General features: G+C 35.7%; 1 protein-coding gene and 1 pseudogene across 3 annotated transcripts in view; both read left to right on the forward strand.

The window, feature by feature from the left end:
• Positions 1-25,522, forward strand: part of NOL4 (nucleolar protein 4) — a 139,417-nt gene that overhangs the window by 71,834 nt on the left and 42,061 nt on the right. For all 3 annotated transcript variants that reach the window (XM_070942314.1, XM_070942315.1, XM_070942316.1), the window contains exons 6-7: positions 21,125-21,402; positions 25,081-25,260. In XM_070942314.1, coding sequence (XP_070798415.1) covers positions 21,125-21,402; positions 25,081-25,260 — 458 coding nt within the window. The remainder of the gene's footprint in view (positions 1-21,124; positions 21,403-25,080; positions 25,261-25,522) is intronic.
• On the forward strand, positions 9,752-10,204 carry LOC139315836 (prefoldin subunit 1 pseudogene; annotated as a pseudogene).

Genomic DNA, 25,522 nt, shown 5'->3' on the forward strand with positions numbered 1-25,522 from the left:
CACACTTGAAAAATCAATCATGCTGGGAGTAATCAATGGAAAAAGGAGAAAGGGCTGCCCTAGTACCCTCTGGCTGGACACTATAAAGGATGACACTAGGTAGACCATGACAGATCTGAAGGAGGTGGTGAGAGATAGAGGGTTATGGAGTGTGCTGATCTATAGAGTGGCCAAGGGTCGGATGCAAGTGAATGGTACATGACAATAAGCCTTCTATCCTAGTGACTGGAATTCTTTTCCTGTGCTTATTCCTTATGGAATGGAGTATAGCACATGTGTTTCTTATAAGTACAGCTAAGTGCATTGCTTACCTGAAAACAAAATTTCTATTATTTTGTTTTTAAATTGAAATTTGCTAAATCTACTCTTTGAACATTTTGAGCATAGTTCATAACATTGAAAGATAATTAATATTTTCTTGAGGAGGTTGACAAAGAATTTATATACTTGAAATATTTTTTTTTTATTCCCAGTTTTTTTCTTGGAATGCAAGAATTCTTGTTCCTTCATTTGGTTGACATTCTGCCTGCTTCATATGGAACATCACTGACCTTTTAAATACCTTTAGAAGACAGTGGTATGACACTTGAATTTAAAGAATGGGAGGAGGGCAGAAGCAGCTAGATTTCAAAAGAAAATTCATATAGAAGTTTCTTTTCTTTGAATTTCAGATAAAGTGAAAAGGGATATTTTTGGATCCTGCACCTTTAAAAAAGAAAAAAAAATAATGCCAATGAAGAAAACCATTGGATGACTCTTATAACACATTTTATATAATTGTCAGTTTAAACTAAAGGATAATGCTTGTTGCTTATGATAAGGAATTAATCATATCCTAATTAAAAAGTATTACAGTTGTCATAAACAAATAATTCAGCTTGGTAGTAAATTGCAACATAACTGCTTGGTCAAGCACAAAAAACCATTATCGTACAGCTTTTTATTCACTGATTAAGTCTGGCTTTCCTGTTGTAATAGGGAAAAATTCTTGAATTCTGCACAAGAGTTCAATTTAGATTAGGCACATGTCATGTATTATGATATAGTTGGAACAAGTAAATATACATACTTAAACACTGAGTATTTGAAAAGAAATGAGAAAAACAGCATTTCAAGCTTGAGGTTGTTAACAGTTAAAATAGAAATTTATGCTTTCCATGTCTCCCCAAACTTCATGAATAGCTTTAGCCTAGACATAAGGCTAGACTAATATGCGGAACCACCTTACATCTCTTGTATAATTGTGAAGACAAAAAGACATTCTCACTTTTAATACCATGCACCAATATCAATACTAACAGAAACTATGTATTAATTTGTCAGTAAATTAAAAAGTAAAGCAAAATAATGGAGCTATATGCTGTATCTGCATGTGTGAAATGGCTTTGGTGCTGAATTGAAAATTGATTGACCTATTTTTTCCCCTGATGGCAAGGTAAAAAGGTTTCTTCAAATTGAAGGTGATGCCACTGTACTGAAGATTAATACTTTTGAAACTTATAAAAGATTTAAGCAAAGCTGGCACATAGCACTCTTCATTGATTGACATAACCTCCAGTTGCTTCAAAGAAAGTGCTACTCATTGAGTTTTCTCAGATGCAATGTATTTTTCACAAATTAATATCAACTTTAGAAGAAGAAACTAAGTTACATTTACTATTAATACAATTATAACAACAGTGCTGGGCACTTTAGTGAATTCTTTGTGAGGCTCCTACTGACTGCAGAATGATGGCTAAGCTAATCAAACATTATTCTACAGTGTTTTGAATTATTTGTGTCACAAAATGTGAAGGATTGCTTGTAAAAATATATGAATTTCCATTTGAGCTAGGCTCATCAGTTGTCCTACAAATAGATCAAATCTGTGTTGGTTTTATATATACTCTTTCATGAATTTGCTCTAATTCCTGCATGATTCTTTATGGACCTTGCCATACATTTATTGTCATATAAAACACGATTTGTTTGCTTTATGCCCAGTTGTATATGCAACTTTTCTCAATATAAAGATTTCTTCACGTAGCTTTCCTTAATACATTTTATATTCATTTCCCCCAATATTTGAAAAAATAGTGCAGACCAAACAGTCAGGATTCCTAATCGGTTGCCATGGTAAGAAAATCCTTGCCCTAGGCTCAGGCAGAGAAATTTTACTTTAATAATAGGAAGGGAACATCAGATAATAGTAAAAGCATTTAGAGTTCTATACTGCTTCATGGTTTTCCAGCCTTCTCTAAGTGGTTTACAGAGTCAGTATATTGCCCCGAACAATCCTCATTTTATTGACCTCAGAAGGATGGAAGGCTGAGTCAACCTTAAATCGGTGAGGATCAAACTCCTGGCAGTGTTTAAATTCTGCTTATTTTTACTGAGAAATCAGGCTAACCAATATTCTTGTGTGCCCAAAGCAGGATAGTATACCCTGCTAAATTCCTTAGAGGGAAAAAATAGGATAAATATACTATAAGTAAAATAAACATGGAGCAGTTCTTGTATACTTCCAATTGTCAGTGCTTTGAATGGCTACTAGTATCTATATCTGTTTAGAAATAAAATATGCAAGAAGAAAGTTAAAAAACAGACTTTTTCTAATTGCACATTCTTTGATTTATTTTCAGATTATTCTGTTTTCCTAAAAAATATTGCACTTGTATATATTTTACTTTATTCTGTAATATGTTTTCAGAAGTTTAAAATATTAATGTGAATGATGTAATTAGGAGATGCAGTGCAGAGTTCTGACTGGTCCAGTATGAGCAAGTGAATATAACTTCTAATAACAATAATTGCTTCAAAATTGTTTTGCTTCTTAGCAACAAAATACTGCCAGCTGATTATAATCAAGTTCTTAATTTTATTACATGATTACTTAGGTCTCACAAATGAAATTTTCTTCTTTCTCACTCAGGAAACAGAAATGCTTCATGTTCTTATCACTTTTCTACTTTTTATAGTAATCAATACACACTCATACTGGCAAAAGTATAAAAAATCATAAGAATATGTTATATTTATGTCTCGTGATTTTATTTACTGGAAAAATGATCTTTTACTGGAGAGATGTTCGTGTTTGACTTGATCCTTCAGTTGGGGTCGTTTTTGCTATGTAATAAATAAAGACACATATGAATCTAATGCCAGCTGAGTCAGAAAATCAACATTACCTTCCTTTATGCATCTTGCTTGGTTCTAGCATTCAGGTATTCTCTAAATTCCTTAATCTCTTAACACATGGACAAATTTGACCACAATCTGAAGTTCTAGTTCAGATTCTGAACTAGAAAACTGTTGTTAGGGTTAGACAAGCTACTGTTGAATATTTGGAAATGTCACTCACTTTGGGTGTGCAAGTAAGTCCTTGAATATGGAATCATTCCAAATTCTTTTATTAGATTTCTCACAATTTAATTTTGAAAGAATAGCTTTACATTACTTTGTTCATGTAACTTTTCATCTGATTCTTTTAAATTTGGTGCATGCAGATTTGAAGAGAAGGGAGGAGAAAAAGAAACAAAATTAAGAAAATATATTTATATAACTAGGGCCAAATAGCTTAACACTGTCAGTAAACTTTAATAAAAAAGGGTAGTAACTCTATTTTGTTTATGTCAAACCATAAAAATCCCTTTTCATTTTGTTACAGTTCCCTATCCAAGAGGGAATGGGTGAGCTTTTTCTATTCAAACATTCACACCTCCAGGAAAGGTCTCTGAACAAACATGAGAAATAGTACAGGATTTGCCCCCTCAACAGTCTTCAAGTTTCTAGGTTCTATAATCTCCCAGGATTTGAAATGAATACTTAACATTAGAACTATCATTAAAAAGGTAAAACTGCATCAACTCAGAAAGTTCAGACTGCCCAAGGAACTGCTGATACAGTTCTACAGAGGAATTGTTGAATCTGTCTGTACTTCTATAACTTTCTGGTTTGGTACAGCAACTGAACAGACAGGACAGGTACAGAGTTCAATGAATAATTAGGACTGCAGAAAAAATTCAGTCAGAATAGAGCTGGAAGGGATCTTGGAGGTCTTCTTGTCCAACCCCCTGCCCCAAGCAGGAGACCCTATACCATTTCAGATAAATTGCTGTCCAATCTTTTCTTAAAAACCTCCAGTAATGAAATTGCAACCAGCCTGCCTTCCACTGAGGACAGGGGTGGTATTCAGCCAGTTCACACTGGTTCGTGTGAACCGTTGGCAGAAATTTGGCCAAGGTCACCAAACCGGTAGCGATGGCCGGCTAGCCACACCCCGAACCAATCCCCCAGTCATCGCTCTCTCGCCCTGCCTGCCATGTTCATTGTCGCATGTTCTTCATGCATGCACATCCCATTGCCTTACAAGTCCAATGGGATGCGCATGTGTGAAGAACATGGCAGCGACGGCAGCAGCAGCTTTTTCTGTGACTTCCGGTACTTTTTGGTGGCCTGCAGCCAGCTGCCACAACCACAAAGCAACTCTCAAAGAGGTAGTGGCTGGGAGGCATATTTGCCAGCTGCTTTCCAGCAGTGGCAGCTGGATGGGGGCTGCCAAAAACTCCAGTCAGCTTGCCTTCTGGACTCTGGACTAGCCACCGCAGAAGGTAAGCAGCCTGAACAAAGACGCGGTGGTGGGAGAGGAAATGGGGCTAGGGCCAGGGCTGCTAAAGGAGGGGAAACAGGGGCATCTGGCGAAGAGAGAGCAGGGGTAGATACGTGGAATTTCCAATCATTTTCCTACCTTTTCCTGTAGGTGTGGCTAGGAGGGGGGGTCATGTGACTGAGTGGTCATGGGTATGAGTGATGTCAAGTTGGCCACACCCACTCAGTCACATGCCTCCCTACCTAGCCACGCCCACTGAACTGGTAGTGAAAATTTTTGAAACCCATCACTGATTGAGGACCTATGTACTGCATCAGTGAGATAGAGGGCTGAGAAAATATCTACAGACCCCTCACATCCTGGACAATGCAATGCCACTATAGGGCATTGCATTCCAAAAGAACTGGACACAGAGACAGTTTTCCCCCCTCATGCCATCATTCTGCCGAACACCTAATTCCCACAGCATTGTCTTATGTCTAAGGATATTTACCCATGTAGTAGGGCTGTATTACAATTATCCTTCTCATCTTTCCCACTACCTTCCCCTATTGGTATCTTATGATTATATTACTTTGTTATTTGTATGTACACTGAGAGGTTATGCACTGAAAATAAATTCCTTGTATGTCCAAACACACTTGGCCAATAAATAAATATTCTATTCTGTCTTGCTTCTACATTTTTCAACCTAACATTGAAAAATGTAAGACTATGATGAATGTTATGAGGGAAAATATCAAGCTATTCCATCCACGTTTGCCTGCCTACCCTTTGTAAAAGATTATTTTTGGATTGTTTATTTGGTAAAAATACTTGTGCTACTGTAGTCTGGATTTACCCGTTTTTGAAAAAACAATTAGACGAATATTAACTCATTTGGTCACCTTTTGATATGTCTAGATTACAATTCCTCCTGACATAAAGCAGCCTTCATCATAAACTAGCAATTACATGACACCTTTATAATGGAGCTATTAAATGGTTCAGTGCTGTATTGCCAAAGATCAAGAGACTTGATTCCAGACTAGGAATGATAACAAAGCCTAATCTATTATAGATACAATCCTATAATAGCATGATTAAATAAGACAAATTATTTCTTTTTTTATGCTGTTATATTGCATTCATACCATGCAGCCTTGAAAGGTATGACTAGGGCTGACAGATGTGACATGGTTCATTGATCTGTGCAATCCACAATCATATTTCTAAGTTATATAAACTAAGTTATATAAAAATGATGAAAGAAAATGGAGTTATACAGTTCTTCTTTCTGTGGTCATTTTAAATTCAGTAAAAATACTCAAAAGAACCCCCCCAAAAACCCTACATGCATATTAGGAACAAATTTAATTTAATTACATATGCTAACATGGTGTGTCTAGACTCACAAAACAGACTAAAGACATAGCAGGAACTATGTGGCTCCCACCCTTGGGAACATTTTATGCCCGGAGGTGAGATTAGCCCAATACCCTCCTGACCTTTCACAAAAGCCTGAAAACCTGGCTCTGCCAATTGGCTTGGGGCCCTAATGGGAGAATATCATGCTGGAAATGGTTGATCGACTAATAACCTCCCCCCCACCCCATATTCTGCTCCTTTCCTCCCCATCTTTTAGTTTTAGTTATAATCTGATATTCATTGTGATTGGATTGTATTTATATACATTGGTATATATATATATATATATATATATATATATATATATATATATATATATATATATATATATATATATATATCTTTTTTCTTTTTTCATAGGCTTTTATGTGCATATTCTTTCTAGCCAGGTTTTACCTATGTAAACTTAGTTGTTCTTCAGCCCTAGGTTCTGTGAAATCTCATTCACAAGTTCTTGGGCCCTTTTTTAGAAAAAGGGCCCAAGAATTTGTGAATGAGATTTCACAGAACCTAGGGCTGAAGAACAACTAAGTTTACATAGGTAAAACCTGGCTAGAAAGAATATGCATATATATATATATATATATATATATAGCTTTATTTTGATGTTGTAAGCAGCCCAGAGTCACCAGAGTGAGATGGGGGCAAATAAATTTAATAAATATATAAATAAAAATAAATAAAATAAGAACTGTTAACAAAGGTAGGAATAGTTGCATTTACAAATTACTAGAAGAATAAAAAGTGATCTCAGAAAAGAAGAGGGGGCATTGAGACAAACAAAAACAAAATTTGAAACCTTTATACCAAAATTTCAATATCTATTGAATATTATCTATTAAAATGTTACTGGACATTTATGACATGGAATAAATGAAAAATTGTATGATAAAGTGAATGCAAAACTTTAAAGAAATAATCCGAGTACAATAATGGGATGCTATGGGGGGAAATCAATAAAATCAATAAACAGTTACAATTTAAGTGAAAATTTGTACAAAATGTTTTATTTTCACCAATAATTATCAAGATAGACAAATCAATTTATAATAAATGTTGGAAAGCTTTTAACGTAGAAGAAACATTCTATAAAATGTGAGGATTATGTAATAAAACTTCAAAAATACTGGAAAGAAATGCATCAAAATATTCAGTAAATCCTAAAAATAAATTTTGATCAAAAACCACAAATATTTTTATTGGATGCAATCCTGGAAAACATAAATGAAAAATATCACAATTTAGCAAGATATATGTTAAGAGCTACAAGAAAACATTGGCACAACATTGAAAAAAGAGAAATTGTGCTGACAGTATCAGATTGGGAGACCAATAAGAGTTAATATTCAGCAATGGCAGAAATGATGGTATATATCAATAATAGAAGTCTAACCAAAGTTAAGAAAAAGTGGTCTTATATATATATACACATTGCACAACAGGGTGAATTTAAACATTTGGGATATGGTTCCTAGGAAATATAAATCCAATAAAAAATAATAAATGGAAGGACTTAAAACTTTAACATTCAATATGTAGTATAAATATCTTGGTTTGAAGGGGAGAACCAGAAAGTTTTTCCACAGTGTTTTTATTTATGTTTACTAGTTGCTTCTTTATGTTTTAATTCTATTGTCTACTGTCAGTATCTAATGGTAGACTTCTTTGTTTTTTGCTACCTTTACAATAAAAATATTTTTCAAACTAACACAAAAACATATATTTTGGTAATGGTAAGATAAAGTGATTTAAATGAAATCAGGCAAACATATTTTAATTTGTTTCATATACCAATGTTTGTATAAATTAAAAAACGAGATAATCATTCTAATTGGAAAAGGCAGACTCTGATCCATAAGCCAGCCCTGGCCTGCACTGATGCTTGATGCAGAGAACAGTGTACCTAACTATCCCAGTCAGTGTTTGAAATTGTCAGTTTTTGATACATGACTTTCACCTTGTCCCAAATTGCTTGTAAATGCCTAGGTAGTTCAAAATAGTGAATAAAAGATATAATAGCATTAAAGCCTGTGTGCGCGCAGCACTGTTTCCATTTATTGCCACTTGTACATAAAAATGTAGTTATTGGGTAGTTGTTACATGAGCTAGTCTCCCTCCCCCCCCTCTCTCTGTCTCTCTTGTCTCTCTCTGTCTCTGCATGTATTTATTTCAGATTCTAAGATTTTATTATTTGGATCCTCAGATTTATCTATTACAACTTTCTAGATACTCAGGAATGAACTATATTTCAGTGTAAATCATATTCCTCTTTATTCAATCATTTGGTTTAATTTATGTCCATTTCTTAAACTTTGTAATCAAAACAACTTATTACATTAATTTATTTGATTTTTTATGAGTTTTAGTTTTTTAAATGTGATTTTTTATATTCTGTAAGCTGCCTTGAGTTGCCATATGCGAATAGGCAGCAATATAAATCTAATAAATAAATAAATAATAAACTTACTAGTAGCTATTTTGTAAAAATATTCCTAAAATTGGGATGCACGACCACTAAGGAGTTGAAGAAAATGCTTCCTTTTTTACAGCTGTAATTTTTGTGATGATGTAGCATTATAATTTTTAGGAAATTATTCCATTAATAATGTTGACTTTATTATACTAGCACTATATAAAAAAAACATCTGCTGTGTATTATTAATATACTGTATTACCTTTCTCCTCCTCTTGCAGAACTTACATTTCAAATGCAAAATTACAGAAGGCAGAATCATTTATATTAACAGCCACTAGAGGTCTGCTAGTATTATAAAAAAGTAAAGATTCCCCTGCCAGTCCTATATATTTAGTCAATAAGTATTGATTTCTGCAACTATTAAGAATCTCCTAATTTATTAAAAAGACATTCACTCTTAAATGTGAATTGATTGCCTTTTTGTGCCTAATATTTTGTGTACCATGACCCTAATTATTTTTATTCAGGAATATATGAATTCCAGGAATTTCTGTTTACTTAGATATAGGCCTCTCTATTTATCCTCATAGCCTTTCACAGCCGCACAGAGCAGAGATACTTTTTAGGCATACAGAAAGTATCAGTAACAAATAATGCATTTGCTTATCTTAAAAACTCACATCTCCAAGTTTAGTTTGTAACCCTTTTGAGGTAAATACAGATATTAATGAAATTATTTTAAGTTGCTATAAATCACTTGATGCATAGATTGAATTATTTCAAAATATCAATGCAACATTATGTTTAGCAGCTTTGAATATAATCACACAAAGAAAGTATGAGAAAATCTGGTAAGTAAGTAATTAATCCTCCATGTGATTTTTTTTTGTCAGTGCAAAATCTGTGAAATAATCTGAAGTTTTAATTTACTTGTTTTGTCAGCTTTCTATTTTCCCTTACAGAGTTAGATCAAAATTTACTGATCTCATGGTCCACAAAGTTAACTGATAAGCCAACATGGACATGTTCAATGATGTTACACAACAGCTCTTGTTGTCATAGTAATTGCTGTGCTCATAATGTTCACTTTGTATTGTCAGTAAGCCAAAAGCAGGTCTCTACTCTGAGTGCAATAAAGCTTGGAAAACTGAACATGAACATTCATAACTAGCCTTTCAGTTGTATTATTAATGGATTATTAGTTACTACCTTCTGTCTTCAGTGCCAATAGTTTTTCTGCCTCAGAAGCAATTGGTAACGTATGAAATAAGTTTACGTATTTTATCCTACAGACAACTACGTAGCACTGTTTTAGGCTTTTACAGTTGTACAACTGAAACATGCAAAATAGAACACAAGTTTCTTGTGTTAAAATGGCGGCACCCGTGGATCTTGAGTTGAAAAAGGCATTTTCTGAACTTCAAGATAAGGTCGTTGAAACCCAACAAAAGGTGAAACTGGCAGATATACAGATAGATCAGCTGAACAGAACAAAAAAGCATGCACATCTTGCAGACACAGAGATCATGACTTTGGCTGAAGAAACGAGGATGTATGAAGGTATAGGACGAATGTTTATCCTTCTTCCCAAAGAAGTAATTCACAATCAGCTCTTAGAAAAACAAAAAATAGCAGAAGAAAAAATTAAGGACCTGGAGCAAACGAAATCATATTTGGAACAGAGTGTAAAAGAAGCTGAAGATAATATCCGGGAGATGCTCACAGCTAGAGGAGCACAATAAGTTCCTTGTGTTTGGACTGAATAGTTGAAAGCAGAGATTTTGAACCACTATTGTTAAACATTCAAAGATGTGAAGAACTTGCCTTATGTAACTAGCTGCATCATGTCAACCCAACCTTGTAGTTCGATGCACTAATAAACTACTTAATTTATATACCAAAAAAAAAAAAGTTTTTTTTCTTTTAGTCTATACGCAAGCTATGATCTTGAGTTCAAAGAAGTTCATCATATGTGTAGGTTAAGGAAAAACAAAACGGAACAAAACTACAGAAGGTTGTGATATGCTGAAAAGAATTTTATTTATATAGAATAAATAAAAGTGTATGAAGAGATTTGAGACTGGCTTGAGGCCTGGGGGAATAGAGTTCTCTAGTGACTAGTGAAATGTAGCTATTGGAAAGGTGAAAGAAAGAGGTTAATCCCAGTCTTCTTTTCTGTGAGGGTCTTTGGTGCTCTCTCAGCTTGCTTGTTTTCTTAAAGATATTTCATTATCCAAACTAGAAACAACATCAGTGTTTCTGTTTCTGTAAATTTATCCTTGTCAATGTGAAGGAGAAACAGGACAGGCTGATGTCCAGGAATTCAGAAATAACAGAAGTTTTATGACATAGCCAGGCCAGTCACTCTAATGTGACCTGGGAAATTAAATTCTTAATATCTCTCATTCCATATTAAGCAGTAAGCATCTGGGTCTATATTTTTCAGAATTTGCTGCAACAGGGAACATTCCATAGAGTAGCAATTGATAGGAATGCCGGAACCAAATGCAAAAGTTTGGTATAAATTAGGATTCCACTGCTAGGTCACTTTTCCAAACACAACCATCATTTATTCCACGCTAAGGACAACGAAGTTGATGTTGCTAAAAAAAAAATGTAGGAAACATTTATACATATTGGACTGTTGAAAGTTCTTTCTGAAGGAGTAAATATTGGGATTCATACAGTTTGATTTATGTTTGTTTTTCCACACAACTCCTTTTCCAGCTCCTTGAAGATTTTGCTCAAGAAAATTGAAATTAAGTACATTTCTACATTTATGGTTATGATTATGGAGCAACCCAACTATTGTTCTGTCAAAATAATGGCTCCACGCTTCTGCAGAATCATTTGCAATAGTGAGGCCAGTAAACGCAAATTCATCCACTCAATAAAATAACAACAAACAGTTAAGCAATGCCTAGATAATATTGTGAAGGTTATTTAAACCCCTAGTGTAGTAATGATCCTCCATCTCTCTGGGTAGCTATGCTCACCATTGATTTTGTCAATTTTATTTTTCCAGACAACAAATTTGCATAATACAGCAAGTTGCTGAAAGCATTGCTCCAAAGTACTAATGATGAATCATGCTTTTTTTCATTAGTAATAGTGAGTTTATAATTGTTGAATTGTATGAATTGTAGATTTTCATGAACAACTGACTAATCATTTCATAGATTCCATTTCTGACTTTCATTCCCACCAGAGATGGGATTCAAATCCTGGTGCTACCAGTTTGCTATCAAAACTTCTGCACATGTGCAAAGCATTTTTGATGAGGTCTGGGTGGGTGGGTGGAGCCTCCCACTGCCACCGCCATTACCGGTAGAAACCCACCCGATTCCCACATTCCCACAGGATTTTAGAAATGTATATCATCAGTGCTAGTAAGGAGTGCAGTTTGCTGTCAGTTTATATTTTAGTGGCTTGTCTTGTCAGTGTTGGTGGGGGTGGTCTTATAGATTCTTTGCTTAGGCTGTTTGCTTTTGCCTTTTTGTGCAGTTTCTTGATTGGGGTATTGCTTACTTGTTTGTTGGTCTGATATTAACCTTGAAGTTAATCTATGATGATTAAACATAGATTAATTCATCATAGATTAACTCCAAGGTTAACATCCGATCAACAATCAAGGAAACAATACCCCAATCAAGAAACTGCTAAAGAGCCAACAGTAAATAGCTCAACCAAAGACTCTCTAAGACATCCCCACCAACACTGACAGGGCAAACCACAACAGGACAAACTACCCAGAATATAAAATGACAGAGAACCACACTCCTTACTAGCACTGATGATGTTACCTAATTTGGATAATGAAACATCTGCAAGAAAACAAAGCAAGCTCAGAGAGCACCAAGGACCCCTCATTTCAACCCAAAGCTACAAATATTCTCCTTTATCGGTATCTTAAAGTGTATCCAATCAGCATGTAATCAATGCAGATGTACAAGCATATGATCCCACACTGAAGTTTTGGATACTTTTCAAGGGAAGGCTGCACAAGGAGTGTGCTCAATGGCTAAGATTGAGAGACATCAGTGTAGATGATCTTCTCAAAATCTGATTGGTTTAGGGAGAGCTACAGCTAAGACATCAGTTGTACAGGTGCACAAATGCTAATCATTGGAGCTATCATTTGCAATGATGAGGGCACATCAGAATAATAGTGCAAATGGCCTAGGCCCGTGATGGCGAACCTATGGCATGTGTGCCACAGGTGGCCCGCAGAACCCTCTCTGCAGGCATGCCAGCTGTTACCCCAGCCCAGCTCCAGCTGGTCTTTGGGTCTTTGCTGCACATGCAGGGGGTGCAGGTTGGTGCAGGAAGCTTTCCAGGACCAAAATGGGGCACGGGGGGACCTCATGTGGTGCCCCTGCGCCCCGTTTTGGCTTCCAGGTTGGTACAGGAGGCTTTCCAGGTGCAAGCCTCTTGCACCAACCTGGAAGCCAAAACAGGATGTGGGGGGCTGGGGCTCATGCGCGGGGGACACGCGTATATGCATGGGGGCAGGGTGCATGCATGGGATGAGGTTATGTGCAATGGGGGTGCTCACATTACATTTTGGGGGTTTGGGCACACGCTCATGCATACACATGCGCGTGTGCGTGCTTTGGGCACTCGGCACCAAAAAGGTTAACCATCACTGGCCTAGGCCATCTCTTTTTTAACAGCAAAGCTCAGGCAGGGCACTGGCAATATTGTCAACAGATAACAGGGGGAATTGCATGTTGCACTCAGACAATCATGCAGATCCATCAGATGTAGAATTGGACCATTTTAATTTGCCTCCACCTCTGCAGAAGTTATGGTTTGTAGGATACAAGAGTATAACATAACATGGAGGAATGTATAATATTTAAAAAAGGAGCTATATTGCACTCAAAATAAAATCCACTCAGAGTTGGGCCAATATCTGTGTAAACAATACTTTAATATATCTGTCAAATGTATTTCCAACTTATTAATCATCCTTAGAAAAATGAATAGATAATCCCAGGCTGCGGTAAACTTAGGATAATTATATTTTAGACGAAGAACCCATAGTCCTGGTTCAAGGTTGATACAGCCTCCCTGTAATCTTTTCAACTAATGTCAGTAGTCCCACTGTTAGAATGTGTTGTCATGGCAACAACATCTCTTACTTCGCGCAGGAAAAATTAGCTCTTACTGTGCAGTCGAGAAACATAGAGGGAGTCAAGCTAATCCCAGGGTGAAATGTAAGAAAAAGGTTGGACTTCGCTGAGGGGATGCTGTATCAGCAATGCTAGAATTGACCTGCCACCGATTCTGATATTTAAGTTAAAGAGCAGAATTCACAGTAAGTGACAGCTCCTCCAGAGTGTGTTATTGGCTCAGAGCTTTCTAAGGCTTGTTGAAGAATGTCCCATACCCGCAAATGACATTAGGCAGCTCTGTGTGGTATATCTGTATTTTCACTAGTTTAGATGTCAAGCTTTATTTAATACAGAAACTGTGGGAAAAATTGTCTCAAACTAACCATCAAATACTATGCACCTATAAGATTTATTTATGAGTTTATTAAAAGCCATGACATTGAGGCTGAAAAGAAAGTTAGGAAATCTGGAGAAATGAAAACCGTACTGCAGCTTATAAAAACATTGAGCAACCCATGCAAGTTTAGACATTATTTTATTGTTGATATATGGACTTCATTTAGAACTCTCAAGAAAATAAGGGGACAAGTAAATTGTAAAGAAAAAAAATAGAATAACTATCTCATGTGTGATGTCTTTCTGATGCAGTACAGTACAGTATGTAAAACATAAACACATCTTTCCATTATGTAAGTAGCTGGAAGGAAATTAAATATTTGCTATAATTTTTCAAACTGTTATGTTTAAGCAGTCTATTTTACAACCTATAGAAAATTATCCATTTCGCATTCAATCATAAACTATATAGCAAGCTTTAAAAAGAATGGGGAAAAATGGCAAGTATAAAGTACTAAGCTTTATGCAAGCTTTTAGTGCAAGTCACATTAAAAAGGGATATGCTTGTGGATTATCCTGATGAGGTTTGCATAATGGTGTGTAAATGTGTTTTTGTGGTAACAGAGGTGAAATATGTATGAGATATGAAATAAATATTGTGCTTCTGAATTCTATGTTCTTCCTTGTAACATAATACAAAATTTATACTTGTAGAATTGAATAAAGACAGTGAACTGAAAATGAGGTTAGTTTTCTAGCTATCATATCTTTACTGCTGTAATCAAATCAATATAGCCCATCACATGCTTTTTAAGTAACTTCTGTGTGATTCTAAAAAACTCACAGGCAGTAGGTATACTTTATCAAAGATTTATACTTTTTAAATTGAACTCTTCTATCTCTTGTACAAGAAGCTGAATTGAAATATTTTTTTAAAATTAGAGCAGAGCAGAGATCAGAGCTTTTAAATGAGAAATCTAATAGTTACAGAGAACAGTATAAACAGGTATAATAAAACTAGTGAAACATTTTCCGCAGTGCAAGGATTTATATTAGCAGTTGCTGCTGACAGAAAATACATTAAAAACCTAGAAAACAGAATCCAGATTCCAGAAAGCTTTGAGCATCACAGTATCACCAAGGACGATGTAATATCTGCCCTGCCAAGGTGTTAATTTAGCTTTTTGTCTGGGTCTTGGGTAGTAGTTGTTGAATTGAAATGTGGGTTAGACAATATCACCATCTGGCGAATTTGCAACTGGCTGACTCAATGTATAAACCAGGGATCTGCAACCTTAAACACTCGAAGAGCCATTTGGACCCATTTCCCACAGAAAAGAAAACACTGGGAGCCACAAAATCCTTCCCGTGCCTGACTATTTCTTGAGCAGCCACAAAACTCGCATATGTAGTTGAATTAAACATTCTGTTTTCTTCTGAAATTTTTCTTTTTTGGGATTTATCCATGGTTGGCCTACCAGGGGTTGAAAAGCTCAATAGATCGTGTGCCGGTGGGTGTTGCACATTGGCGGTTGTGATGCATATTTTGAGTGACGGGGAGCCACAGCAGAGGGATGAAAGAGTCACATTCGGCTCCAGAGCCGCAGGTTGCTGACCCGTGGTATAAACATTAGTGGAGCTACATGGAGAGAAGTCTGCAGCAGGGTCCACCAAGATTCTGTCTTAGGCCCAGCAATCTTTTTTCCCCCCAAGTTTTATTGGGTTTTTATTTTTAAACATATATCAACATCAATACATGAACAGTGTGGCCTCTGGGTATCGTTCATATTAATATAAATAACAACAGTCAATAAGTTAATCAAATTTATATAATCCTAATATTAATGTACTTGATTATTTTAAAGTAGTTATTCAATATTTCAATGTTCCATTCTAATGTCAATGATCTTCTTGAACATATATAGTAATATCATTTTTCAACCTCTCAGCTTTCCATCTAATTATTACTTATTTTCAATTTATGTAGAAATTATAAAATATATATAATTTAATATATAATATATTATATAATATATAAATATTATACTAATATTCCCCCTAATTCTTATTTCTACCTCTATTCTGGCTTCTAGTCAGGTCACTCTTACTAAACCTAATGTTAAAACACATATTTATGTTAATACATAGTCCTTCATATAAGGACGCATATTCTTATCTCTACCTCTATTTCTAGTTTTTAATCAGGCCATCATTATATTAGAAAAAAGAAGAAAGAAAAAAAAGGCAAAAATAGATCTATTCTATCCATCATCCCTTGCCCATTTTAATACTTCAATTCTTATTTGTTTTTTGGCTTTCTTCCCATACTCCTCTCTTGGATCTTTGTCTCTGTCAACATCTGTATCTTCATCATTCCATCTAAGTATTTCTCCTATCCTCCTAGGCTGCCATATCTCCAGAGTATCCACCCATACTCCTATCTCCCTTTCAAAAACATCTTCCAGATTATCTAATTCCACTTCCATTTTTATATCTCTCAAAAAGTTTTTATCATCCTCTTGTTTTATTTGGTAGTTGTCTGTTCTATCTTTTCCTCCATTCTTTCCTCTGCCTCCTCTCTTTCCTGGACTCTTTGATCTTCATTCATTGCCAGTTGTATCATATTTTCTATTTTGTCACTTATGCCTTGGATTAAGTCTTTTATTTTTCTTTGGTTCTTATCACAGTATCACTGATGCTTTGAAACATCCAAGCCATTTCTCTTGCAATCTCACTCATTTCCCCCTGAAAAGGCATCTTGTTTTAGTTTAATAAGTCCACTTTTAGTCAGGGCCACAAACAATATATTAAGTTCCAGTTTTGCTCATCAAAGAGTTCAATAATCATAGCTCTTTACATCTCAGGGTAATTAATCAATTCCATTTAAATAGACCAGACAGTTTCCACACAACAAAAGTCACTTTACTTAACTTAAAAGTCTTCCTTATCACAATAGTAAAGTAATTAATTATAGGGCAGTTAGTATCACCACAATCCTTCAAAAAGATGTTGCTTATTTCTTCTGTCAAAATTTTTCTAGATTTGTAGAGGTGCAGTATATTCCATTCACCAGTAGATGGCAGCATCAACAGAGGTTTCAGCGTTGTTTCAAACATGATAAATTAAAATCCAAATTTAATTCAGTTTATAAACACAAAATTAGATACTCAAATCAATTCAGGTACATAGTTCCAGCATATTATAATGCCTTTCCATAACAATATCTACCCAGTTTAAAATCCAATGTTCTTTGATTAAAAGATCTTTAGCTTTTCTCCCCTCAGTTCCTTTCATTTGGGTCTAGGATTTTTCTCTCTATGGTTATTTGTCACTTTATAAAAGGTAATTCTAAGAGTCTCTTTTCTTCTCTGGATTTTCTTCTTTTTTCCTTTAATTTAGGGTCTAAATGCAGAAAAAAGGGGATCTTCTCACCCAGCTCCAATCACTGTTCACTAACTCCACTCCAGCACCAGTCTTAGGTGTTCCTTGGCTGCCCCAGCTTCATGGCAGCCATGTTTAGGCTGTCTCTTCTCCTCGTCATAGCTGAGAGGAAAAGAAAAACCCCGGGTCAGGCGGTAGAGTTGCAACTCTCCACAACCATGTAGGGCACCCTTGGTGCTTCACCTCCCGTATAGGGAGGCTTTGACTCCTCTCGGAGCCCACTAATGGAAAGGATTTGGCACAGGAGCATGTGGACCCACACCTCATATCCAATATCGCTGTGATGTCAACCAGAAGCTCAGGCCCAGTAATCTTCAATATTTTCATAAACAATTTAGATGAGAGGATAGAAGGAGAACTCATCAAATTTGCTGATGACAGCAAGCTGAGGAGAATAGCCAACACTTTAGAAGACAACAAGCTTGATGACAGACTTGAGCACTGGGCCCTATCCAACAAAATGCAGTTCTGTGGTGAAAAAAATAAGGTTTTACACTTAGGCAAGAAAAACAAAATGCACAGGTATAAATAGGTGGTACTTTGCTCAATAGCAGTAACTCTAGGAGTCCTAGTGGATAATCACTTAAACATGAGCAGCAGTGTGCTGCAGCTGCCAAAAAGCCAATGCAATCCTTAGCTGCATGAACAGAGGAATAGTATCAAGATGTGAAGCATTGGAATTGCTTTATACTGTAGTACCATACTTGATGCTGAATATAAAAAAGATGTTAAGACTCAAGAAAAAGTGTGGAGAAAAGCAACAAAGATGATTAGAGAACTGGAGGTGAAATGTTATGAAAAATGATTTCAGGAACTGGAATGGTCTAATCTAATGAACAGAGGGACAAGGAGTGACATGAGAACAGCCTTCCAATATTGAAAGGGATGTCACAAAGAAGGACTGAGCCATCGCTGCTGGGCTTCCCGCCAGCCTCCATCTCGCCTCCCTTATTGCGAGATGCCTGCAGCCGCCGCCTCTTTTTTTCAGTGCGGCTGGACACTTCTTGTGCTGAAAAAGAGAGGGTGGCTGCATGCTTCTTACAGTGAAAATTACTGCAGCTGCTCCGCTTCTTGAATGTGCCACAATGTTACATGCGCCACCCATGTATGCGCACATTGTTGCCTGCTGCTGCTGCGCCGGAAGGACTTGCCCGGGCCCCCACCAAGCCACACCCACAGAACCGGCAGGGAAAAATTTTGAATTTCACCCCTGAATCAGTGGAATGATATGCCTTTCGAAGTTGTGATTGCTCCATCACTGGATGGTAGAGAATGCCCCCCCCCCGAAGATTGGTTCATTACTACAATATTACAGCCCTCACCCTTCTGTCCCAAACTGACAAAGCTGATTATGAAATATGCAAAGTACTAGCTAATTTATCTGTGACAAGAAAGGGGTAGTCTCTAAGGCCTGTCTGCACAGTCTGTACGTCAGGTCCTATCTACAGTGGTAGATCCCTGCTTCTATGGATCTGGTGCTTAGTGTCTGTTTTTGCTCTGCTATGAAGAATGCCTCAGTGCTGTCATTTAGTCTTGCCCTTTCCAGCCACTGGTAGGATGAACACACAAATACACACACTTGTTGAATAGCATAGCAGCCTTCTTTCATAGATGATTGGAAATATCAAAGGAAGAAAAATAGGCATTTTGGAATCTTTTCCAAAAGTACAATGGAACTCCCACTGCAATATACCTAAAATGAACATGCATCTTTATCAATCCAATCTAAGGTTTAGAAAATGGATCTTAGCTCTTTCCCCACGCACCATCCTCTTTTTCTATTTACCTTTCTCAGGAGACCCAAAGTAGTACAAACTACCATATGTAAAGAAAGGAGCAGCTTGATTCTTCCTCTAATCTCCTTGCCCAGGGCAGAATATCAGAGAGGAACAAGAAAGGACATACTTCCCTACTGCCCAGTTCCTTTATGCTTCTATTGCTTGTGCAACACTTAGTTGCTGGTGAATATAGTGAAGGTGGACAGGCTCTGCTGGAGCAGTTTTCTCTGACTACTGAGGACATGTGGTAAAGATGAGTATTTCTGAGGGCAGAAGAAGGGAATGCTGTATCATGAATTATCAATCTAAGAGGAGAGGTAATTGGCATTTTAAAACCTCACATTTCATTTGGGGCATGGTTCACTAGCTACTACATTCTCCTTCAATAACATTTCTACATAATTTTACAGGTACTCTTTGACTTACAACCATACTTGGGACCAGAATTTCAATTGTTAAGTGATACAGTTGTTAAATGAGTCATCATGTGACCAGATCCAATTTTATTACCATTTTTACCATGGCTGTCAGGCGAATCCCATGATTGTGGAATCCGGCTTCCCAAATTGATTTTGCTTGTTGGAAGACACAAATTGCAATCATGTGACCATAAGATGCTACAACTGTCATAAATGTGAGCTGATTGCCAAGTGCCTGAATTGTGATCACGTGTTGGAGAGGTCATGTGATGGTTGTAATTTTGAGGATGGGTCATAAGCCACTTTTTCTGAGGCCGTTGTAACTTCAAACCATCATTAGACAAACGGCCATAAATCAAGGACTACTTGTACTGGTTATTTCTACAATTGCTGAATCATTTGAGTAACTTCCTTCAAAAAAATAACAGCTTTAATATAATGGCAAGATAAATTGCCATTATCTTAAATAATGGCAATTTAAGAAAGGACTCATTTCAATTTCTTCAGATTTAATTTCAGGATAGCCTAATATAGTCCTGTATTAACTTGATGTGTTACTATAAATTATAATCCTCCCCTATCATTTTAGGTTTTGGTAATATTTTTATACTTGTGAATATTCATCTATCTATAACTATCTTTTGAAATACGTCCAAATGCTTGAATATGTGCTGAATAATAATGTCTTGCAAAAACAATTTTTAATTAATTAAAATTACTTTGAAGTTCACATACTCTTTATTCACTTTTTGTTTCCAGTTAAATTACAGAATTGCTAAGCCATGCTGCCACTTGATGCCATGCATTATGACTGATTCCAATTACCATAACAACTTGAACCTTTTCTGTATATATGTGATTCTATATATACAAATGTATATGTATAAAAATGTGTAACTTGCAGAATGTAAATCTATACAGGAGGCACTGTCTCTGAATGTCAAATAAAAGCATATTTAAAGTATTATAAGCAATATTAATAAACATAATACTGCTCTGCAATTTTATGTCGGTGCACAATGTAGTAAGATATAAATTTTAAGTTGCTTATATTGTTTTAACAGTAAAGGGAAACTAACCTAACTCACTGATATGGGCATTTTGTTTATTTTTTTCCTGCAATAATAAATTAATTAGGCAATAAAATAAATTATTAATAATATATATGCTATTAATAATGTGACTGCAGTGTGACTCAGTGAAGGCAGGTGTTATTATTTAACACACAATAAAATTATTAATTTTAGGAACTCCTTATAAATCATTATTCTGGATTTAGCTTATCAAGAAATCAATTTATAATGTTGGTTGGTTGAATTTACCACAATATGTCCATTTCATAGATTGTTGTGAGCTATCCTTGATACTCTTGAAACTATTGGAATAATGAAAGTTATACCAGTATTATAGGAGGTTACATGATATACACACATGCATACACACACACACACATGCACGCAACATATTTTCATACTACATGCATAAGATTTTGGCTATAGTACAGGTGAAAAAACAAGCAAAGTAACGCTGAACATTCTGTGCAAGAAGAAATTGATATATTTATTTGAATGCAATGTTCATGGCATGGCTCTAAGCACCTGTAATTTCATGTTTTTTTGTAGATGATTCAGCTGCAGAGAGTTTTAATGGCAATGAGACTGCAGGACGCAGTTCCAACACTTCAGGTGGAACACACTGCAGGGAAGTTGCAGAAGCCAATAGTAATGGTAAAACAACTCTGGAGTTAGATGAACAGCCTCTGAACCTGAGTGACAGCCCCTTTTCTGCCCAGCTTACTTCAGAATACAGTGACCCAAACAGTGATGGAAAGAGCAAGTACAAGAACATCCTAGCATCTGATCTTAAATTGGAGCAAGAGGCAAAAGAAAATGGAAGCAAAGTAAGCTGCTTCTATGTTCATAAAGTATTTCTAGAGCAGAGCCTCTTGAAATTTGTTTTAAATTTTTAATATACAAGTTTTAATGGTTTACATTTGGTCATTAACAAGTTGTCTTTGTGGGCTTCATCATCCCTATGCATATATTTGCTAATATTCTTAAAGGCTTCTAATAAATAAATGTTAATTTTGTAGAAACATAATAAGTCTGAAAATTTTATCTTTAATAATGCTTTCCACAGTATACAATCTACACAATTTATTGAATTCCTTTTTATGCATTGGCATTGGCCATTTCCAGAATGTCTGGCGCAATCAGCCAATCTTAGAAACATATAAAACACTTCTTTTTGAAATTCTCAAGTGGATATCACTGGAATCCAATGATTATTTTTGAATTTGTCAGTAAATCTTCAGTTCACCTCTAACTTTGACTATTTGCATTAGACTCATTTCCTGATAATCTCAGTTCAGGGATAAATTATCTGCCTTACATTTTATACTGTGGAGATATAAATAATTAATTCAGACTTACCTGCAATCTTCTTATTCTTCTTTTGTACTTCTTTGACTCCTATGTTATACAGCAAAGTAAATATTTCTCTTGTCAGTTTATAATCCTATATAATTCTATGCTTTTTCTTCTCTCCCCCATGCTTTTTGGGGTGTGGATTCTGGTGGGAATATATACAAATCACATGCACATAACAATGTCCAATTGTTGGTTTCAGCAACCCTAAACAGAATGGTGATAAAATTGGGCACTGCACAGGATTTTTATCTGCTGATAATTCTGCTAACTCTATCATTTGGGGTCATCTAAAAGTCAGTGTCATATTCCTTTTGTATAAACATAGTAGAGTTGATGTTTCTAGTTCCTGTGATTCAGAGGGTGCAATTTAAATTATAGAAATTATAAACCAGAATAGTCGAAGATGGCAGGTTAGTGTAGACTGAACTGGTTCTATAAGTTTAAGATTTTCCTTTGAGAAATTAGTAAGTATTCTTAGTAGAAAAGATTACAGTAAATGTGTAAATATACAAAAAAATTTTTTTTAGCTTTGACAACTCAATTATAGTATGTTGTCAGGGCCCTATCATGCAATCTTTTAAGCACTGGATAATAATAATAACTTTTATTTGCGGTCACAGACCAAAATACAAATATAGTTACAAAAGAATGTGGGGAAAGTAACATCATAAACAGTTGGCTATCAGAAGCTAGCACTGGATAAGAAAGTTTAGTTCCACAACTTACTTTTCCAGATGTTTTAATCCACTTTAGTTTTGAGGCTTTTCCTAGAACTTTATTATTTAATTATTGATATTTAATAGTTCCATTGTGTTAAAATTTTAAATTGTACATTATTCTGAAACCCAACAGTATGAAAGATGGTTTTAATAATAAACAAGTATAAAAGAAAATATGAACTTATTAGTAACAGTAATGATAACAACTGTGGCAAAAGAAAGCGAAGATAGTACGAACTGAAATAGGTGCCCTGGGTGCAATCCCAAAAAAAAACTGCAGCACCACTTAAACACCATTGACATTGACAAAATCACCACCAGATAATTGCAAAAGTCAGCTTTACTTGGAACAGCTTATATCCTACCGCAATCCTTTTAATACCATCAAATGACAACATCTGGCCAATCCAGGCCCTTGGGAAGGACACAATAGGTGAATAAAAATGCCAAATCCAGTTTAAATATCTGGCTACTGTGCGACCAACCATAATAATTCAATTGCAACCAAAAGTCTGTCTAAAGAAATAAATGGACAAGAAACAAATGTTTTGTGAGGGGGAGGAGGTCCTGCAGATTTTGCAAGTAACGAAACTGCAAAAGTGACAAATTCCTATGAAAGTGCTGTGGGATGGAGTACTTCCAAAACATTAGATCCAATTCTCGAAGAGAGTTGGGTAGTTCTTTAATATCCCCGATGTTCCTTCCTGCCTTATACTGTACAATCACCTAGCTGGCTTTCATGCTTTAAAGCATGAACTCACAACCTCTTGGTTCCTAGGCCAGTATCTTCACTGCTAAACTGAACTAGCTTATGCAAGAAAGTGGAACATCTTCAGGGATATGTGTATGTTCAGGGATATGTGTATGTTTCCTCTCTAACTTTTAATAGAGAAAGCAGTGAAGATCCAGTAATTATAGTGCAGTCACAGCTCTTTTTATTTCTTCTCTTAAGATAGCTACTGCCAACATTTCTATAGAACTGTCTACATACGAACGTATCCCAAATCTACAAAATCAATCCCTAGTACAGAACCAAAAAAATAATCCTAAAGTTTCTCAGGACAAACCAAGGACAAACCAGTCATTCTGGGTCGGGCATGACCTTTCAAGGGTACTGCATTTTTATTTCTTGTTTTTTTTTAAATTGTAGGGACAATTTATTTAGGTCACTTCCATTGCACCCCTAAAGCTCTGATGATCTTTTATGTTTGATCTCTACTGGAGAGCAGTTTCTGGCCCAGTCAGTTAGGCCCAGCCATGTCTATTGCAGGGAGGCCAAGTGGAGGCAAATGAGTAAAGCAGTATCAAGCTGCTGTGATGCAAGTTCCATTCCTTTCTATGTGAGTTGTGATATCACATACAAGTACAAAATAGGCTGAGCTTTTAGCACAATGCTGTTTTTTACTTTTGACCAAAGCATTATATACTATGGATGCCTTTGCCTATCTCCATGATCTCATCATCTTCCAAGATGCTGTAACTGGGGAAGTGGGAGGCTGTTAGCAATATGCCATCACTCTCAGACATTCAATGTTCTTTTCCCCTTAACTTCCCATAGTTTTGTTTTATGCAAGCAAAACAGAAGTGAAAGGAGTATTTTAAGCCTTAATACTGTTTTGTCTTTAGGAGTACATGAATTTTTTCAAACCATTTTCTTTCTCTCCATTTCCTTAAGAAAAGAATGTATTTTTTAATGTAATATGGCAACCACTCAGCTCTGTGGTAATCTAGTGAAATTCTATGGATAAGAGAGACAATTTTCATATTATATAGGAAAAAAAGGGGGAAACAAAGGGAAAGCTAACTGAAACTGGAAAGTTGCTTCTTATAATACAGTACAGTTCTTAAATGTCTATATCTAAACTGCAATACAGATAAACTGTGTAAGTTGTGCACGGAACAGACATATTATTTGTACATATTTCTGAGGCAAGATTAGTTATAAGTAATAAAAATCTATTATAAGAATAGAAGCTTTCTCAATTATTAAAGGTAGTTAGTAATTGGCCTCAGTTTGGATTTGATTCAATGGTAGAACAAGAGCATTCCATTAATTCTTACACCTTCAAATTAGCTTTATGTCCAGTAAAGTCACTTGGCTTGTTCATGTCTTATAAAGTTAATGCAATGAGTAATTTATGTATTTATAAATGTGTGTTGTATGCATATTAAATTGTGTATGTATTTATTGATGATTAAGAAAAATAATGCACATTCTGGCAGAAAGAAGTTCTCTGAGGATGGGCTCCAGTGAGAGTCCAAAAGCTCGGAAAACTAACCTCTGATCCTGATGACCAACCCAGATTGGATTCTGCAGCATTAAGAAAAATATATCTATGATTTTATTCCACTTTCTCCTCCTTCCCTTCTAAAGCAAGGCAGATGCTTTCCTCAAGCAAGTTTCTTAAAATGAAATTTCTTTCCTTCTAGTCACCTGCCCATAGTTATTCAAGCTATGATTCTGGCAAAAATGAAAACATGGACAGAGGTGCTGAAGACCTCTCCCTGAACCGGGGAGAAGAAGATGATGATGACCATGATGATCATGAAGATACTGAGAAAGTGAATGAATCTGATGGGGTTGAAGCCGAGCGCCTGAAAGCTTTTAATGTAAGTTATATGATTCTTCTTATGTCCTTTGGAATTTTATTTAGTTATTTATTTATGATTTGGGGCATATGTTTATGGGTTAATGTGAGAATTAAAGAGGTGTATTTTTTTTAAAAAATATATGCAAGGGAATTTCTCCCTTTTTTACTGACGATACATAAAGGCTGCAATCCTATACCCACTTGCCTGGGAGTAAGCCTCACTGAACTGAATGGAACTTACTTCTGAATAGACATGTATAGGATTGTACTTAGATAGGATT

The sequence above is a fragment of the Pituophis catenifer genome, unplaced genomic scaffold (assembly GCF_029215685.1).
Source record: "Pituophis catenifer annectens isolate HBS135680 unplaced genomic scaffold, rPitCat1.0.hap2 SCAF_3, whole genome shotgun sequence".
In the NCBI taxonomy this organism is placed as follows: domain Eukaryota; kingdom Metazoa; phylum Chordata; class Lepidosauria; order Squamata; family Colubridae; genus Pituophis; species Pituophis catenifer.